We start from the raw sequence: 13165 nt of genomic DNA, 5'->3' as shown, positions 1-13165 counted from the left end.
GTCTGCGTAACGTGTTACAACTTGATTGTGTTTTTTTTTGGGGGATGAATGGGGCAACATAGCTAAAAACGAAAAGTTAAATTCATTCTTAACCACTTGCCTAGAACTTTCCTTTAAATTTAGAAAGTAGAACGATGTATTTTACTAAAAAGCAAAGAAAACTTACCTTTATGTTTGCTTTTTTTCTACAGCAAACGGGTTTTGGGTAGCAGCATGCTAGCATTAGTGCTACCGAGTGCTGATTGGTTGTCGAGCGGAGCAGGTGATTGGCTCTTCATGCTCACTGACATCATGGATGTACACAATGTGCTGTTACAAACTTCTTTTACTCAAGTTTAAAAGCTTTAAAAATATGACAGCAGTGTTGAAATGTTTTTTGCTGTTCAGTGTTCAGGAAATGAATGTAGTCTTTTACATTAAAAATGTTTAAGCATTTATAAACTATGATTTTGCTCAAATGCTCCATCTTCACCCATTCATTTTGGAATTGCTCAGGAGCGCCCTCTAGTGTTTGAGAAACCTGTACAGAGTGGTAATTCTCCTCTCTACAATTTCTCTGATATTAAGCCCCACAAAAATCCATTTTAGATTATACAAGTCTTACATTTACTCTGAAGAAGCAGATGACGTGAAAGTCTTTAAGAGAAGCAGATGAGTAAACGCTAATCTTCAGGCAGCTCAGCTAACGTTACTAGCCCAGTCACAGTGTAACTTACTTCTCGTAGCTACATTTTAGCTGGAAACATCCTCTTAAAAGGTAAACATTAGGTTTGTTTATTGGTTGCATTAGTTGTAGTATGACCAAAATGCAAGCTCTAATTTTCAGTCCCACATTAAATGGTGCAGCAGTTACATTCTGGCGCCCATAAGGCGTTTGTGAAGAACAAGTTAGCTGGTTCTAAATGTAATAAATTCACTAAATGTTATTGAAAGTTTTATTTCATTAAAACTGTACGACTAGATCTATAAACTTCATGCTTGACTGCTGTTTAACCAGAGCTGCATATGAAAAGCAGATTAAAGCTCCTTTCCAAACTGTTTTCACTGATATTGCTCTGATCTGTTATCTGTTGATTCGCATGTAGATCCACATGCTAGTCATCTCTGCAAATGTATTTAGTGAGACCATAAGCTTCATATCAGCCAAAATCAAGCAAAACTGGTTAAAAAGTTAGTATTGTTCAACTATTCTAAACCGCCTAGACTGATGAACCCTGCCACAATGGCAGGTCACCCATAAAATACTGCGTTTTGACATCACATTCCTAAGCCCTATACTGTAGGCACTCTTCTAACAAGGCTCTGAGCACCTGAGCTGAGAGGGAATGAGAGTTCGTTGCTCCTCCTCTGCGTCACTGCACCACTTGGCAGCTCGGCCACCCGGGTCGAATGTAAGGCAAATTAAAGTGGCCTCACTGTGGGACCAGAGGCAGCGCCCAGAAGGGGGGAGTCAGGACTCGCGCACCACCCCCCAGTCGTTTGCTGTTCTCTCCCCACCGTCCGCGTCAGGGTTTGTCCCGGCTCTTGCGGCCGTCATTGGGGCCTGGGGAACGGGTGCATGCCATTCATAGCTAAAAAGTGTGAAAGTTTGATTTTGGACTCTCTCCATATGTTTGTGAGCTGGTTAACTATAGCATCTGTAGTAGGATGTGTTCATATATTGCTACTTCAAACACCCTGGGAAGGCTTGCTTGGTCGCACAAATTCACAGACTGCTACTAGTGATGGGATGTCAACTCCAGAAGAGTCGATTCTTATATTCACTATAGTGGACAATCCAAATAAAGTGAGACCAAGTTTTCAAACTGGGGACAAATTTGAAGTTGCTCACCTCCATTATTTTTTTCATTGTCCATGGTCCGTCCATGATAAAAAAAAGCCCCTTCTGGTCTGCAAGAAAGCTAATTTTCTTTCCTCGCTGGACTGTGACTGTGATGACATGAACATATATACACTAACCATTCATGTTATCAGAAAATACCCCCTTTTACTTCCACTCGCTGACCAGTTTAAAAAACCCACCTACCACATATTTTCCTACCTTTCCTGTATCAGTATATAATACCACTTGCAAATCCCTTAGTGATACTCACAGTTATAAGCATTACTGTACCGTTACATTTAATTACACAGGAAAGTGTAATGTAGACATTCTTTAATTCACTTTAAAAGTACATTTTAATTTGAATTTTTAAGCCTATAACACAGATTAACATTCTGAAGATGCTAAAGAAACGTCAGGCCAAGTTCGACTGATTAACTGAAAGAACCAGTCAAAAAAATACACTCAAGAATTGGACATCAGTGATGGGGAGTTTGATTCAGTTTGCTGAACCTATTCTTCCTCACTGTCTGGCTGCATCTCAAACTACATACTGTACTACGCACACTGTATTTACCAATACTAAGAAATGTAATGAATTAAAAATGCCCTTCATGTACAATGGCATTTGATTCAGCAAGTTAGTGTGACGTCTTCTACTTACTTGCTTACTTCTGACTTAATGGAGTAAAGAATTGAAATGCAAAAATTCGAACACAGAAAGGTGGGGCTAGCTACAATCTACAGAGAGAACATGTAAGCAAACTGGTATGCCAACTTTTTGGTGCGAGTTTATGACAATATATCGACAGATTACTATTTGAACTGTATTAGGCACCTTCAATCTACAGATGTAACACTGATGTAAATATTGGGAAGAAGAAATGTTAGATTTAGTTGGACCTGAATAGGTTTGAATGAATGTATCAGTTTGGTTTACTGAAAAAAAATGGGTTTAAAATTCGATTTGGTAACATTGGTGTAAATGTATCGCATAACATGTTTCATTAGTCAGTGTATTGCCCCACTGAAGGGATTCATAAGAGAATATATATATATATATATATATATATATATATATATATATATAGCTACCATTTGAACTTATCAAACAGTATACCAAGTATCTGGATGTCATAATAGAGGTTGTAAAGGCGACACATTGTTGTAGCCAGTCCTAAACCTTCTACACTCACTTGAATACTGTATTTAGTATGCAGGAGAACAGTATGCACTTCCACTGTGAAAAAGTGCAGCCTGCATATTTAGATACTGCTGAAGACTGACAGATTAACTGAATTGATCAAGATAATAACAATTGAGAGCTTTTTACTTCATCAGTGACGTTGAAATAAATATGAAGCAAAAATACAGACCTACAAAAGAGTAAATTAAATCCTTTTATTGAGACATTTTACTGAGAAATGACTGAGATATTTCTGGATGAGAACATATGCAAAATCTCTGTTAAAAAGACATTGAATCACTGAATAGCAAGAGAACCCCATGCTTTAATACTGACACTCAGTTCACATAGAAGTTGGGTCAGATGCATTTTTCACCATTTCAATAAAAATATGAAAATGTTTGTTCAACTTTTTTGTGCATGGTTTGCCTCTTTAATAATATAAAAACGTATAATACTGATTGCAAAACACTTGATTTAATTTACAAAACAAATAACTGTAATAACAATTACAATCCATAATTATAACAATAACAATAATTATATTAAAAATGAAAACCAAAATCAAATGAAACAAACCAGACAAAGCCATGTGGTCTTCACTAACACAAACAGCGAGCGTCTTTTGTAAGAATACCATTTTGGTATAATTTTTTTTTTCCTGACATGGGTCAGTTCTCAAGGTCAGTCTGCATATATCAATGGTTCTTTACAGTGTAGGTGGAAGCATAAGGATTATATGCTCTCTGGTCAGTCTGAAAAAGTGGGCAGAATGAGGCTCTACGTCAGAACCTAGCCTGTCCTAGCCACTGTCTCCAGAGGACTGGTGAACACCCGAACATTCCACCTCCACCATTTCGAGAAAAATCAGGAGAACACAGGGAGAGACCTTTTCAGCATTTAGACGAAGGAAAGAACCTCCCAGGCGACAGGAATTTATACCCGTTTCCTGTGGGCAGTCTAATGGGGTGGGAGCCGGGGCTGCTACCGGTGGACGTGGTGGGTGAGGGGATGACTCTTTTTGGGTCAATCTTACGATGGCCATTAGGTGGGTTTCTGCGCTCCAGAGACTGAAGCCCCATGTCTTGCAGTTCATGGCCAGGCAGGTCCTGACCTGTGCTGTGGCGGGGGGAGAGGTTGAGCAGGCCAAGGACATCCCTTTGAGCAGGACTCATTTTGGCTCCACCCCGCAGGGCCCTCATTGGGCCAGAGTGCTGCTGCTGAGCAGCACTTGCCCAAAAGGTTTTAAGATTGTGAATGGCTTGTACTTTCTCATCGATGGCGGCCAGCCTGAGTCGGTCGAGGTCCGGGGCGTCGGCCGGGCTGGAGCGGGTGGAGCCGGTGGAGGAATAGGAGAGAGCAGGTGAAGGGGCGCTACCAGCAGGTGACTGATGGCCTGAACTGGGTGAGATATTGCTGGGGGAGCGTGAAATGTGGCCGCTGTAAGGTGAGCTGGGGTACTTGAGCTTGAACTGGCTGTGGCCATCGGAGGTGGGCGATGGCTGGCTGCCGTCCTTCAGTGATGTATCTGAGGTGGCTGGGCTGTTGTAGCCAGAGCTGATCTTCTGCAGGGAGGAGGTGCGGGAGGGAGGTTTGGGGCGGCTGGGGACAGGCGAGGACTGGGCTTTAATGCTAGCTCTGCTGCTGGGCCTGCTGAAAGCGCTGGTTTCTGACGAGCGGAACGCAGAGCCTCCGGTCGGAGTGGGGGCATCTCCGGCCCTAGTCCCATCACTGGCAGCCGCATGCCTGGCGCTCCTATGTAGGGTCTCCACAGCCCGCATGTGGCTCTGGGTCTCCTCCAGGATTTTCTGCGCCAGCTCCTGTGGGTCCAGAGGTGCACCTGGCGGCCGCTCCTCCTGTGATTTCACAGTGCTGTCAGTTTCGGTGCTGGACTGATCCGACTCACCCGTGTCTGAGCTGCTCACTTTACCCACTTTTTGGAAAGGTGAGTTCGGACTGGGCACGAGGCTGGCCTTCACCGGTGAGGTTGGGGTGCTGACGCTTCCCCTGGAGGACACAGAAGCCCCGTAGCCCCTGCCTGCCCCTCCACGGGTTGCACCACGATGATGCCTGGCCCCTGCTGGCCGGGGAAGTGTGTCGCAATGGCTGCCCAGAGGCTCGCTGCTGATGATGCTATAGCCTTCATACTCTTCATCGTCGTGGCCGCCAGCAGCAGCACCGTGGGGGGAAGACCTACGGGGGACAGCCGCATGGCGCTGGGGGGCAAAGAGGCCCCGGTGGCGCTCCAGCTGCTGGCCAGTGATGTCTGAGGCGCCTTCAGGCCGCGACAGGAAGCTCATGGAGGAGGCAATGGAGCTCAGACTGTAGACGGAGATGGCGTCCGAGGCCAGGCTATCAGGGCAGGGAGGGGAAAAGGGAGGGTTGGGGTAGCCCAGTGGCAGCTGGTGGGATACAGACTGAGCTGAAGCCAGTGACTCCAGAGAGGAAGAGCTGTCCAGACTCAGGCGCTTGGGCAGCTCTGTGGAGTCTGAAACGAGAGGTATGAATGAGAATGTATTATTAATCCCCCTAATTATAATATGCAGTCTGCTGAATAAACCATTATTGTGCATTTCTGTTTATCTTTTGTTAGGAGGTCAAATGAAATGTTTTATTTCTTGTATTTATTTAATTATATGACATTAAAAAAACAAAACTAATCCAAAAGTAATAGAAAGTAATCAGATTAGGTCACTTTATAATAGTTACTATTTGGATTAGATTACAAATACAAATAAATAGTTGTTTTATGTTAAAACATTTTCTTACTTAACTGAAAAGAGTCTTACCGAAAAGGGCCAACAGAGACTGTAGGGCAAAGTGCATGGTGCGGCGGTTTGCCTGTTTGCCAGTTTTTAGCACCACTTCCTCCTGACCGACCTCACACAGGTCAAACCCTGAGAGAGAGAGAGAGAGAGAGACAGAGAGAGAGAGAGAGAGAGAGAGAAGGTTAGAGTATTTATTCAATTATTTGATTTCCTTTTACACATATTGCTTATGTATTCTGTTTGATTCTATTTCTAGTGTGCGTTTATGTCTTTGGTGTAATTATAGTTTTTTTGTTTGGTTTTTAAAAATAGTTTCTTTTTTTATTTTTTCAACAAATTATTATTTTATTGAATGGTCGTTTCTTGTCCTGTTGTACAGCACTTTTGCCAATACTTTTCAGACAATATTTTTATACACATTTTTATATCACATACTTAGAAGCATGAAGCCTAAAAATATGATGCAATACATAACATAAATCTGCTACAACGTAACCTCACACAACCTAAACAGTGAGGTAAACACTGCACCACTTACCCAGAGCAGCCAAAAACTCATGGCAGCCTGGCAGCCTCCAAAGCTGCACACTGATGGACACCTGGATGGGCGCCAGTGAGAAGTCCTGCTCCTTCTCTCCAGACTGCAGCTGGACCAGCACCTGGTGAAGCTGTAAAGAAAGACAGATTTGAATATAAATAAATAGCCCTTTAGATCATGCTTTTCTCAGCATTTCAGAACAGGAGTGAGGATGTAATTATAGCAGATCTAGCCAGTTTATTATCAGACTGCACAATCGTATTATTGAGAGCTATGTTCAGAACAGCATGTTAGTTGAGTGCAATCGCTGAAGCACTTACCATTCCCACTACATTTTTAACAGCCTTCAAGGAGCAGGTTTAGGAAAAGAGAAGAGAGGATTTAGCGGCATAGGAAGCAAGCATTAGTAACTGCACAAGATGCATGCAGCATGACGAAAATACTGATGCATATCACTGGTCATAACAAAACATCTGAACTCCAAATAATTGAGCCCTTCCAGTGGAAAACAGTACATGTGACAGTACATTTGTTGTAAAAATCATTTAAGCATGATATGGCATTATCTGTCACTAAAGTGTAATTAAAGCATAGTTTAGCTTCTTATAACAAAACTGTAATCCAAATTTGGATATGGATAATATGTGGCTTTTCGTTTAAAGGGCTCAGTTTTGGACCATTTCTTTTGGTCTATTCCTCATGAAAGTTTCACACAAAGTAAAGGTCAGATTCCATTATCAAACTGCTTTATCAAAAAAAAAAAGTAGTTAATGTTCTGTTATGACAGGGAATATATGACCATAAATATATTAGGCCATGTATGTTTTGTAGAGTTTTGTATTGTATCTTGCTGCCTCACCCTGCTGATAAGCTGCTCTCCTGTCTCGGAGGCAGTGATGAGTTTACATAGGGCCTGAAGAGCAGGAGGGGGAAGACCTGGGGGCACAGAGAAGCAGAGTGACTCAGTGATTTCAGTCTCTTTCACAAATCCATCTTACAAAATAACAGCTTTCAGTTCAACCCAGCAAAGAGAAAACACTTCAATGGTGTCTGAAATGCAGTCATCTCAGTACATGCATGGACATGAATAACTGCATAGCCAAACTAGTGATGGCACAATACCAAGATTCATTACTGACACTGACATTGATATTAAAACCTTTGAGTGCTGGCCAATACTGACATGGATATGATATTTAACCACTAAACTTTAAAATAAGCTACTTTCTGTAATATAGGGAATTCCACAGATTTTCTTTGTTCACAGCGGTGGTTCTGTTTAATGCCTCTAAAACTCTTTCACAGAAAAGTTATGACATTAAATGGTTATGAATATGCTGTGTGATGTTGGCATTGTTTTTGCGATATGGTTTTGGCCAATAACTCAGAAGACATGTTTAGGTTCACTGGTCATTTTGAATAGTACATAAAATGACTAAATTTTAAGTGTAGTCATCATGACCCTTGGTTCCTATCACCACCACTGTAAACAAATCAGAGTCATCTCAATGAATTGAATTATGCTGGAATTTTAAAAAATCAGTAGCAATACTTTTTAAGAGCATCCTAAGAGCATCTAAAAGTAGGCCATCAAGCTCAAACTACTCCAACACTCTAATACCCTACAGGAACAAATACACAGCTAATAACACAAATGTAATGTGAGTGTGTGCTATTTCAGGATAGATTTGTTGCAAGACTGTGTCAGATTCATTATTTTTATCCTTGTGATATCTAAGTGAAATCTCTAACCCAAACTAATCTTAGAATTTATTTACTTAATTGGATATGGAAACAATTAATATATACCTTGAAATAAATTATGTACTGTCTGATTGAGCATGAAATGTTGGGACATAAAACTTACCTACACAAAGATTTTAGTTTAATCATTTTAAAGAGAAACATAAGCAACACATACAGTGTAAGCTGTGTGAGTTATAGTTCTGTAAGGTTAGCTGGTATTGTGCTAAATTACATATGCCTAAATACAAAGACAATTCACAAAATCAAGCAAATGGGCAGATACTGATCTTTTATGCTTACAACACACAAAAAGCAAATGCTAAAGCTTTTTATTATTTTCTTTTTGCGATAATCCAATTTTGTTCATTCTGGGTTGGAGATATTTGAATAGCAAAACTGGTTAAACATATTTCTAGTCTCATGTTCCTGACATGATCTCATAACACATCTGTTAAAGGGGCCATATCCTACCTTTTTTTATTGTATTTCATTCTTTCCTCCTGAGGTTCACGTATTGCATTTGTGTGGCTTTATGTACCAAAAACAGTCACAATTCATTTTTACATGATTTACATGTTATGTAAGTAATGTAAATGATATCATGATAATATCACAAAAACAGTTTTGCAGCTTAATTTTATTCACATATGAACTGTATGGACTGGGGACTGAATGGTACATTTTGAAACTTTCACAATGTTTATTTACCACATCAAACTCTTTTATTCAAAGAAGTGAGGCAAATTCACTTTTCTATGATTCGAGCCTTTAAAGTTGTGGTGCTGGATTGACGATAAATCAGGGAATGCCCCTTCTAAAACCTGACCCTGTAGTAGTTCATGATTAACTTTTAGTTGTAACTAGTCCGAGGTTAGGCTTAATCTGTGTGGAAAATACGTGTAAAACATGAAGGCCAATACATACCTAGCAGGGACTGCAGCGTGGTGCTGCACTGCTGGAGTCGGTCTCCAGGGTCGGCTGTGGGGAAGAAGACGGCAGCAGGAAGGCCAGTGCCAGCCGAGTCCAGTCGGAAGCCCACAGCGGTCAGCAGAGCCTGCCAGCCAGGGACACCACCAACTTTGTTCTCCACGCTTTGCTGGGATGTGTACATGGAGTTGCGCTGACCGTTTTGAATTCGCTGAAGAGATTTTTCCACCTAGAGGAAAAGAGAGGAGAGGTTTGGATGTATAGATTAGAAAGAAAGGTTCTGCTGCTTGAACAAAACATCCATGTTACTAGAGAGCCAAATATTAAAACCAAGTCGTCAAACTAAAGTCCTAGAGACAGTGTTGTAGTACTTGAATCTTGATCGCAAGTCCACAAATAAATTTTCTTGGTCTTGTCTTATTTTGACTTATTCTTGTCTTGGTCTCAAAATTATGACTCAGTATTATCTCGAAATTACAAGTCAGTCTTGTCTTGGTCTCAAAATCATTTCTCTAGGGCTGAGAAGAACTCTATTTTTTTTCTTGAGACCAGTTGAGTGCAAGGCCTTGTTTAATTTTTGCTTATTCTTTTTATCTGTAAGAGCACAGTTTTGTAAAGTGAAGTGCATTTTAAATCAGAAGCAGCTAAAGCACTGTGTGCAACAAGCGCATGTGCATTTTACTCACAAGCGAAGCAGAACCCCCCCCCACTTTGCTGCTGTCCTGTGTAGTTACTGGTATAAAACAAGGTTGTGGTTCCCTAATAGGTGCTGTTAATGTATTATGCTTAGTAAAGCACCTTGTCCAGTAAGCTGACACACAGATATAAACCTAAGCGCATAAACCTTTGACAGCAAACACTGCTGGGTTGAAAATATGCCACACCAACAGCCCTAATATCAATACACACACACATCTTCCGTGTCGCGGGGGGAGCTGGAGCCTATCCCAGCTGTCATTGGGTGGATACACCCTGGACAGGTCACCAGTCCACTGCATGGGCAGATACACAGACATATACATTCACACCCACACACTCACACCTAGAGGCAATTTAGCATGTCCAATTGGCCTGACTGAACGTCTTTGGACTGTGGGAGGAAACCTGAGAACCCGGAAAAAACCCACACAGACACAGGGAGAACATGAAAACTGCACACAGAAAGGAACAAGGTCACCTGGCCAGGGAAACAAACCCGCGACAGTTCAAATATCAGCATATACATGTCACTGCTCTCCTCATCCAGTATTCAATCAATAAACACTTTGATTTTGTATCACTTAAAATCAAGATCACAAGTAACCTCAACATCACAAGACAGAATCAGTTTGTTATTAATTAATTAATTAATTAATTATGATATCTATCATGTATTACGAATGTAAAACAAACTACAAACAATTTTTTTTTAATAACCCTAATCCGGTCTTGGTCTCACCCACTCCTAGTCTCAACTACTGCTCGATGTGTCTGGCCCTCTGTCTTGACACAGTCTTGTTCTAAAGAGCCTGATATTATTTGACTTCAACCACGTCTGTTAATGAAGAGTGTCATGGTTCTTCAGGACAGGAGTTTGACACCTACATCTAAAATAAACATCATCACCTCTAGGTGCGATATCATTATTTGACTCACAGTGCAGCTCTGATGCTACAAAAATAACCGACTTTCACAAGGCCTGTGGCTGGGACTGTGTTAATTGTTGCAGTGTAGTGTGAAGGTAATTCTGAGATGAAAGCGAGCGAGTCTCACCAGGTGCAGTAGGACTCTCAGGGCGTCTCTGGCTTTGTCTGGATACTGCAGGATCTCGGCCAGGGCCTGGCCAATCAGGGATGAAGGGCTGTTTAGTTTCACGTCGCTGCCGATCAGCATAAATCCTATGCAGACAAAGGAAAAGAACAGAGGTTGGGGATTCAGCTTTAAAAATGATTACATTAGTCTAGAGCTGTCACTAATGATAATATTAGTAATCTAATAACCTATTGAGTATTTTGACGATTAAATTAGTAATAGGAGTTTTTTGAAAAAGCAAAACAGGAAAAATTAACAATAACAAACCTTTCCAAAATACTTTACCGGAAAAAGATTAACTAAGAAGGCCTTAAAAAAAACTCCAGACACCAGCTGTGACTGCAGCACCGCAGGTGAACTATGTGGTTAAAATGCACACTGACCTGCCCAGTTGGACGGGTGAGAGAACTGCTTGCTGCTCTGAACCGTTTTCATGGCGTCTGCGAGAGCAGCGCTGGCTTTAGTGCCATTGAGCAGGGCCGTGTAAAAGGCATGGACAAACATTTTAGAGGCAGCCACAGGCACGGGCCAGAGAGAAACCAGCACACACTGAGCTCCTGCGGCTAGGAAAGCCCTGGTGAGTCCCACCACGCCGTCTGCCGTCACCTTGTTATCTGACTCCTGGTAGGACCTGGACAATCATCAAAACACACACCAAAGCTCTGAGTCGGGTAATTAGCTGAAACAGCTGAAGGCAATTACTGTAAATAGAGTGTAACTCCACTGAGAACATGGCAGCAGTCAGAGCATGGCCAGTTTAATTTAAGTTATGTATGACAATGCTGATGCACTCAGGGCTAGGAGTGCCCTGCTCACTGTTGTTCACTTTTTATCACTAGGGATGCCCCAATTCGATCTGAACGATCATTACTGACGTTTATCACAGCATATTTTAATGGGTCAGTATTGGATGTATTAGTCCCATTCAATTTCAACCTTTTTAAGGCTTTTTTAGATCATTAAGCTCTATTAAAAACCATAAAACAAGAAAGAAAGAAACCATAGAACAGTAATTTTTAAAAAGTCCAAATAGCTTGAACTGGACTGAGTTTACTAATTTGAATGTATGTGAAGTGAGTACTGTGCAGCTGAATTATTCACAGAAATACAAATATCAGATCAATATTGGGTATTGGCTGAAATTCAATTTAATTACATGACTCAGGATTGAGGGACAAATGCTTGATAAGGACATGCCAAACCATTAGCTACATTAGCACCAAACTATCCCTTTAAAACTGAGCTTTACTGACCCCAGCACCACTAGTTTGACGGGCAGTCTGAGGTCCAGTATGTCGGCGGCTGTGAGCAGGAACTCCTGCAGAGGTGGGCTGTCACAGATGCTCTCTGCGTCACTGGCGTCATCCGGCACACGCAGGCTCTCCGGGATGGTGTAGCTGGACTTTCCAACACCCTCTGCGCTCCCAGACGCCCCACAAGAAGCAGTGGCCCCGGACGCAGAACACACGTCTTGACTTGGGGTCAGAACTAGAGCAGCTAGTTTCCAGGAGATGTGTGTGGCGAAGTGGGCACACTCAGCCTGGCTCAGGGCACTCATCACACGCTCTTTGGTGGCGGCCGGGCCGGCCAGGGGCTGGCAGCCCAGGAGCTCAGCCACCATGTTGGCTTCCTCCTCAGCTGATGGCATCGGACCCCACAGCCAGCGATCCATTACTGATGCTGGGAGGCGAGGGTTGCCCACCACTGCTGCCATGGAGCTGCCTCCACTGCACAGTGCTGGGCCTGCACGTCGGGGATGAACCTATAGGAGAGAAAGGTAAAGAGTTAAAGAGCGAGAAGCAGATCATTACTACTACTCCTATTGATGATAATATTAAAACCTTCACTCACATTCTGCTTATTTTTTCTGAATACGTTCATCTATGTGTCCTGAATGTGTTACAATATGTGCTAATATAACACAATGCATCCTAATGAAGTCATCTTGAACTGAGAAACTGAACGCTGAGCAGGTAGATGGTCCTTCTCAATCTTACACGAGTCTATGGAGTAGAACTTGATTTACCATTTTTTTTTTTGTAGTTAAATCTTGTGCTCACTTTAGAGCTTGCGTCTATGTTGTGTGTATGTGAAAGAGCATGCTGACCTTGGCAGTGGCCCCCAGGCTGCCGATGGAAGGCACAGCTATGAGGCTGAATCGCTCATACAGATACTCGTTGGAGGAGCTGCCCTTCAGCAGAGCGAATGGGATGAGATAGAGCTCACCCTCCAAAACCAGGACCAGCTGCCTGTGCCTGCCCACCGGACCACTGGAGTGCATGAGGCCCTGGAGGAGTAAAGAGAGACAGAAAGAAAACACAAATATTTAATAGCAAACAAAACTGATACTGGCTTTGCTAGTAATGCAAGTAAACATAGTCAGTCAT

The 13165-nt window shown here is 42.2% G+C and overlaps 1 protein-coding gene across 2 annotated transcripts in view; it reads right to left on the bottom strand.

The window, feature by feature from the left end:
- Positions 1-3209: 3209 nt before the first annotated feature.
- ttc28 (tetratricopeptide repeat domain 28) overlaps positions 3210-13165 on the bottom strand; it is a 250475-nt gene continuing 240519 nt past the window's right edge. The window contains exons 15-24 of one of the 2 annotated variants that reach the window (XM_036595414.1): positions 12886-13065; positions 12032-12540; positions 11162-11409; positions 10740-10864; positions 8985-9216; positions 7174-7250; positions 6635-6658; positions 6315-6444; positions 5798-5905; positions 3210-5496 (exon numbers count right to left, since the gene is read on the bottom strand). In XM_036595414.1, the coding sequence (XP_036451307.1) occupies positions 3902-5496; positions 5798-5905; positions 6315-6444; positions 6635-6658; positions 7174-7250; positions 8985-9216; positions 10740-10864; positions 11162-11409; positions 12032-12540; positions 12886-13065 (3228 nt within the window). In that variant the 3' untranslated portion in view covers positions 3210-3901. The remainder of the gene's footprint in view (positions 5497-5797; positions 5906-6314; positions 6445-6634; positions 6659-7173; positions 7251-8984; positions 9217-10739; positions 10865-11161; positions 11410-12031; positions 12541-12885; positions 13066-13165) is intronic. The other variant, XM_036595415.1, reaches the window with a different exon arrangement.

The sequence above is a fragment of the Colossoma macropomum genome, unplaced genomic scaffold, assembly GCF_904425465.1.
Source record: "Colossoma macropomum unplaced genomic scaffold, Colossoma_macropomum, whole genome shotgun sequence".
Lineage (NCBI taxonomy): Eukaryota > Metazoa > Chordata > Actinopteri > Characiformes > Serrasalmidae > Colossoma > Colossoma macropomum.
This window is presented reverse-complemented; position numbering and strand designations above follow the sequence as displayed.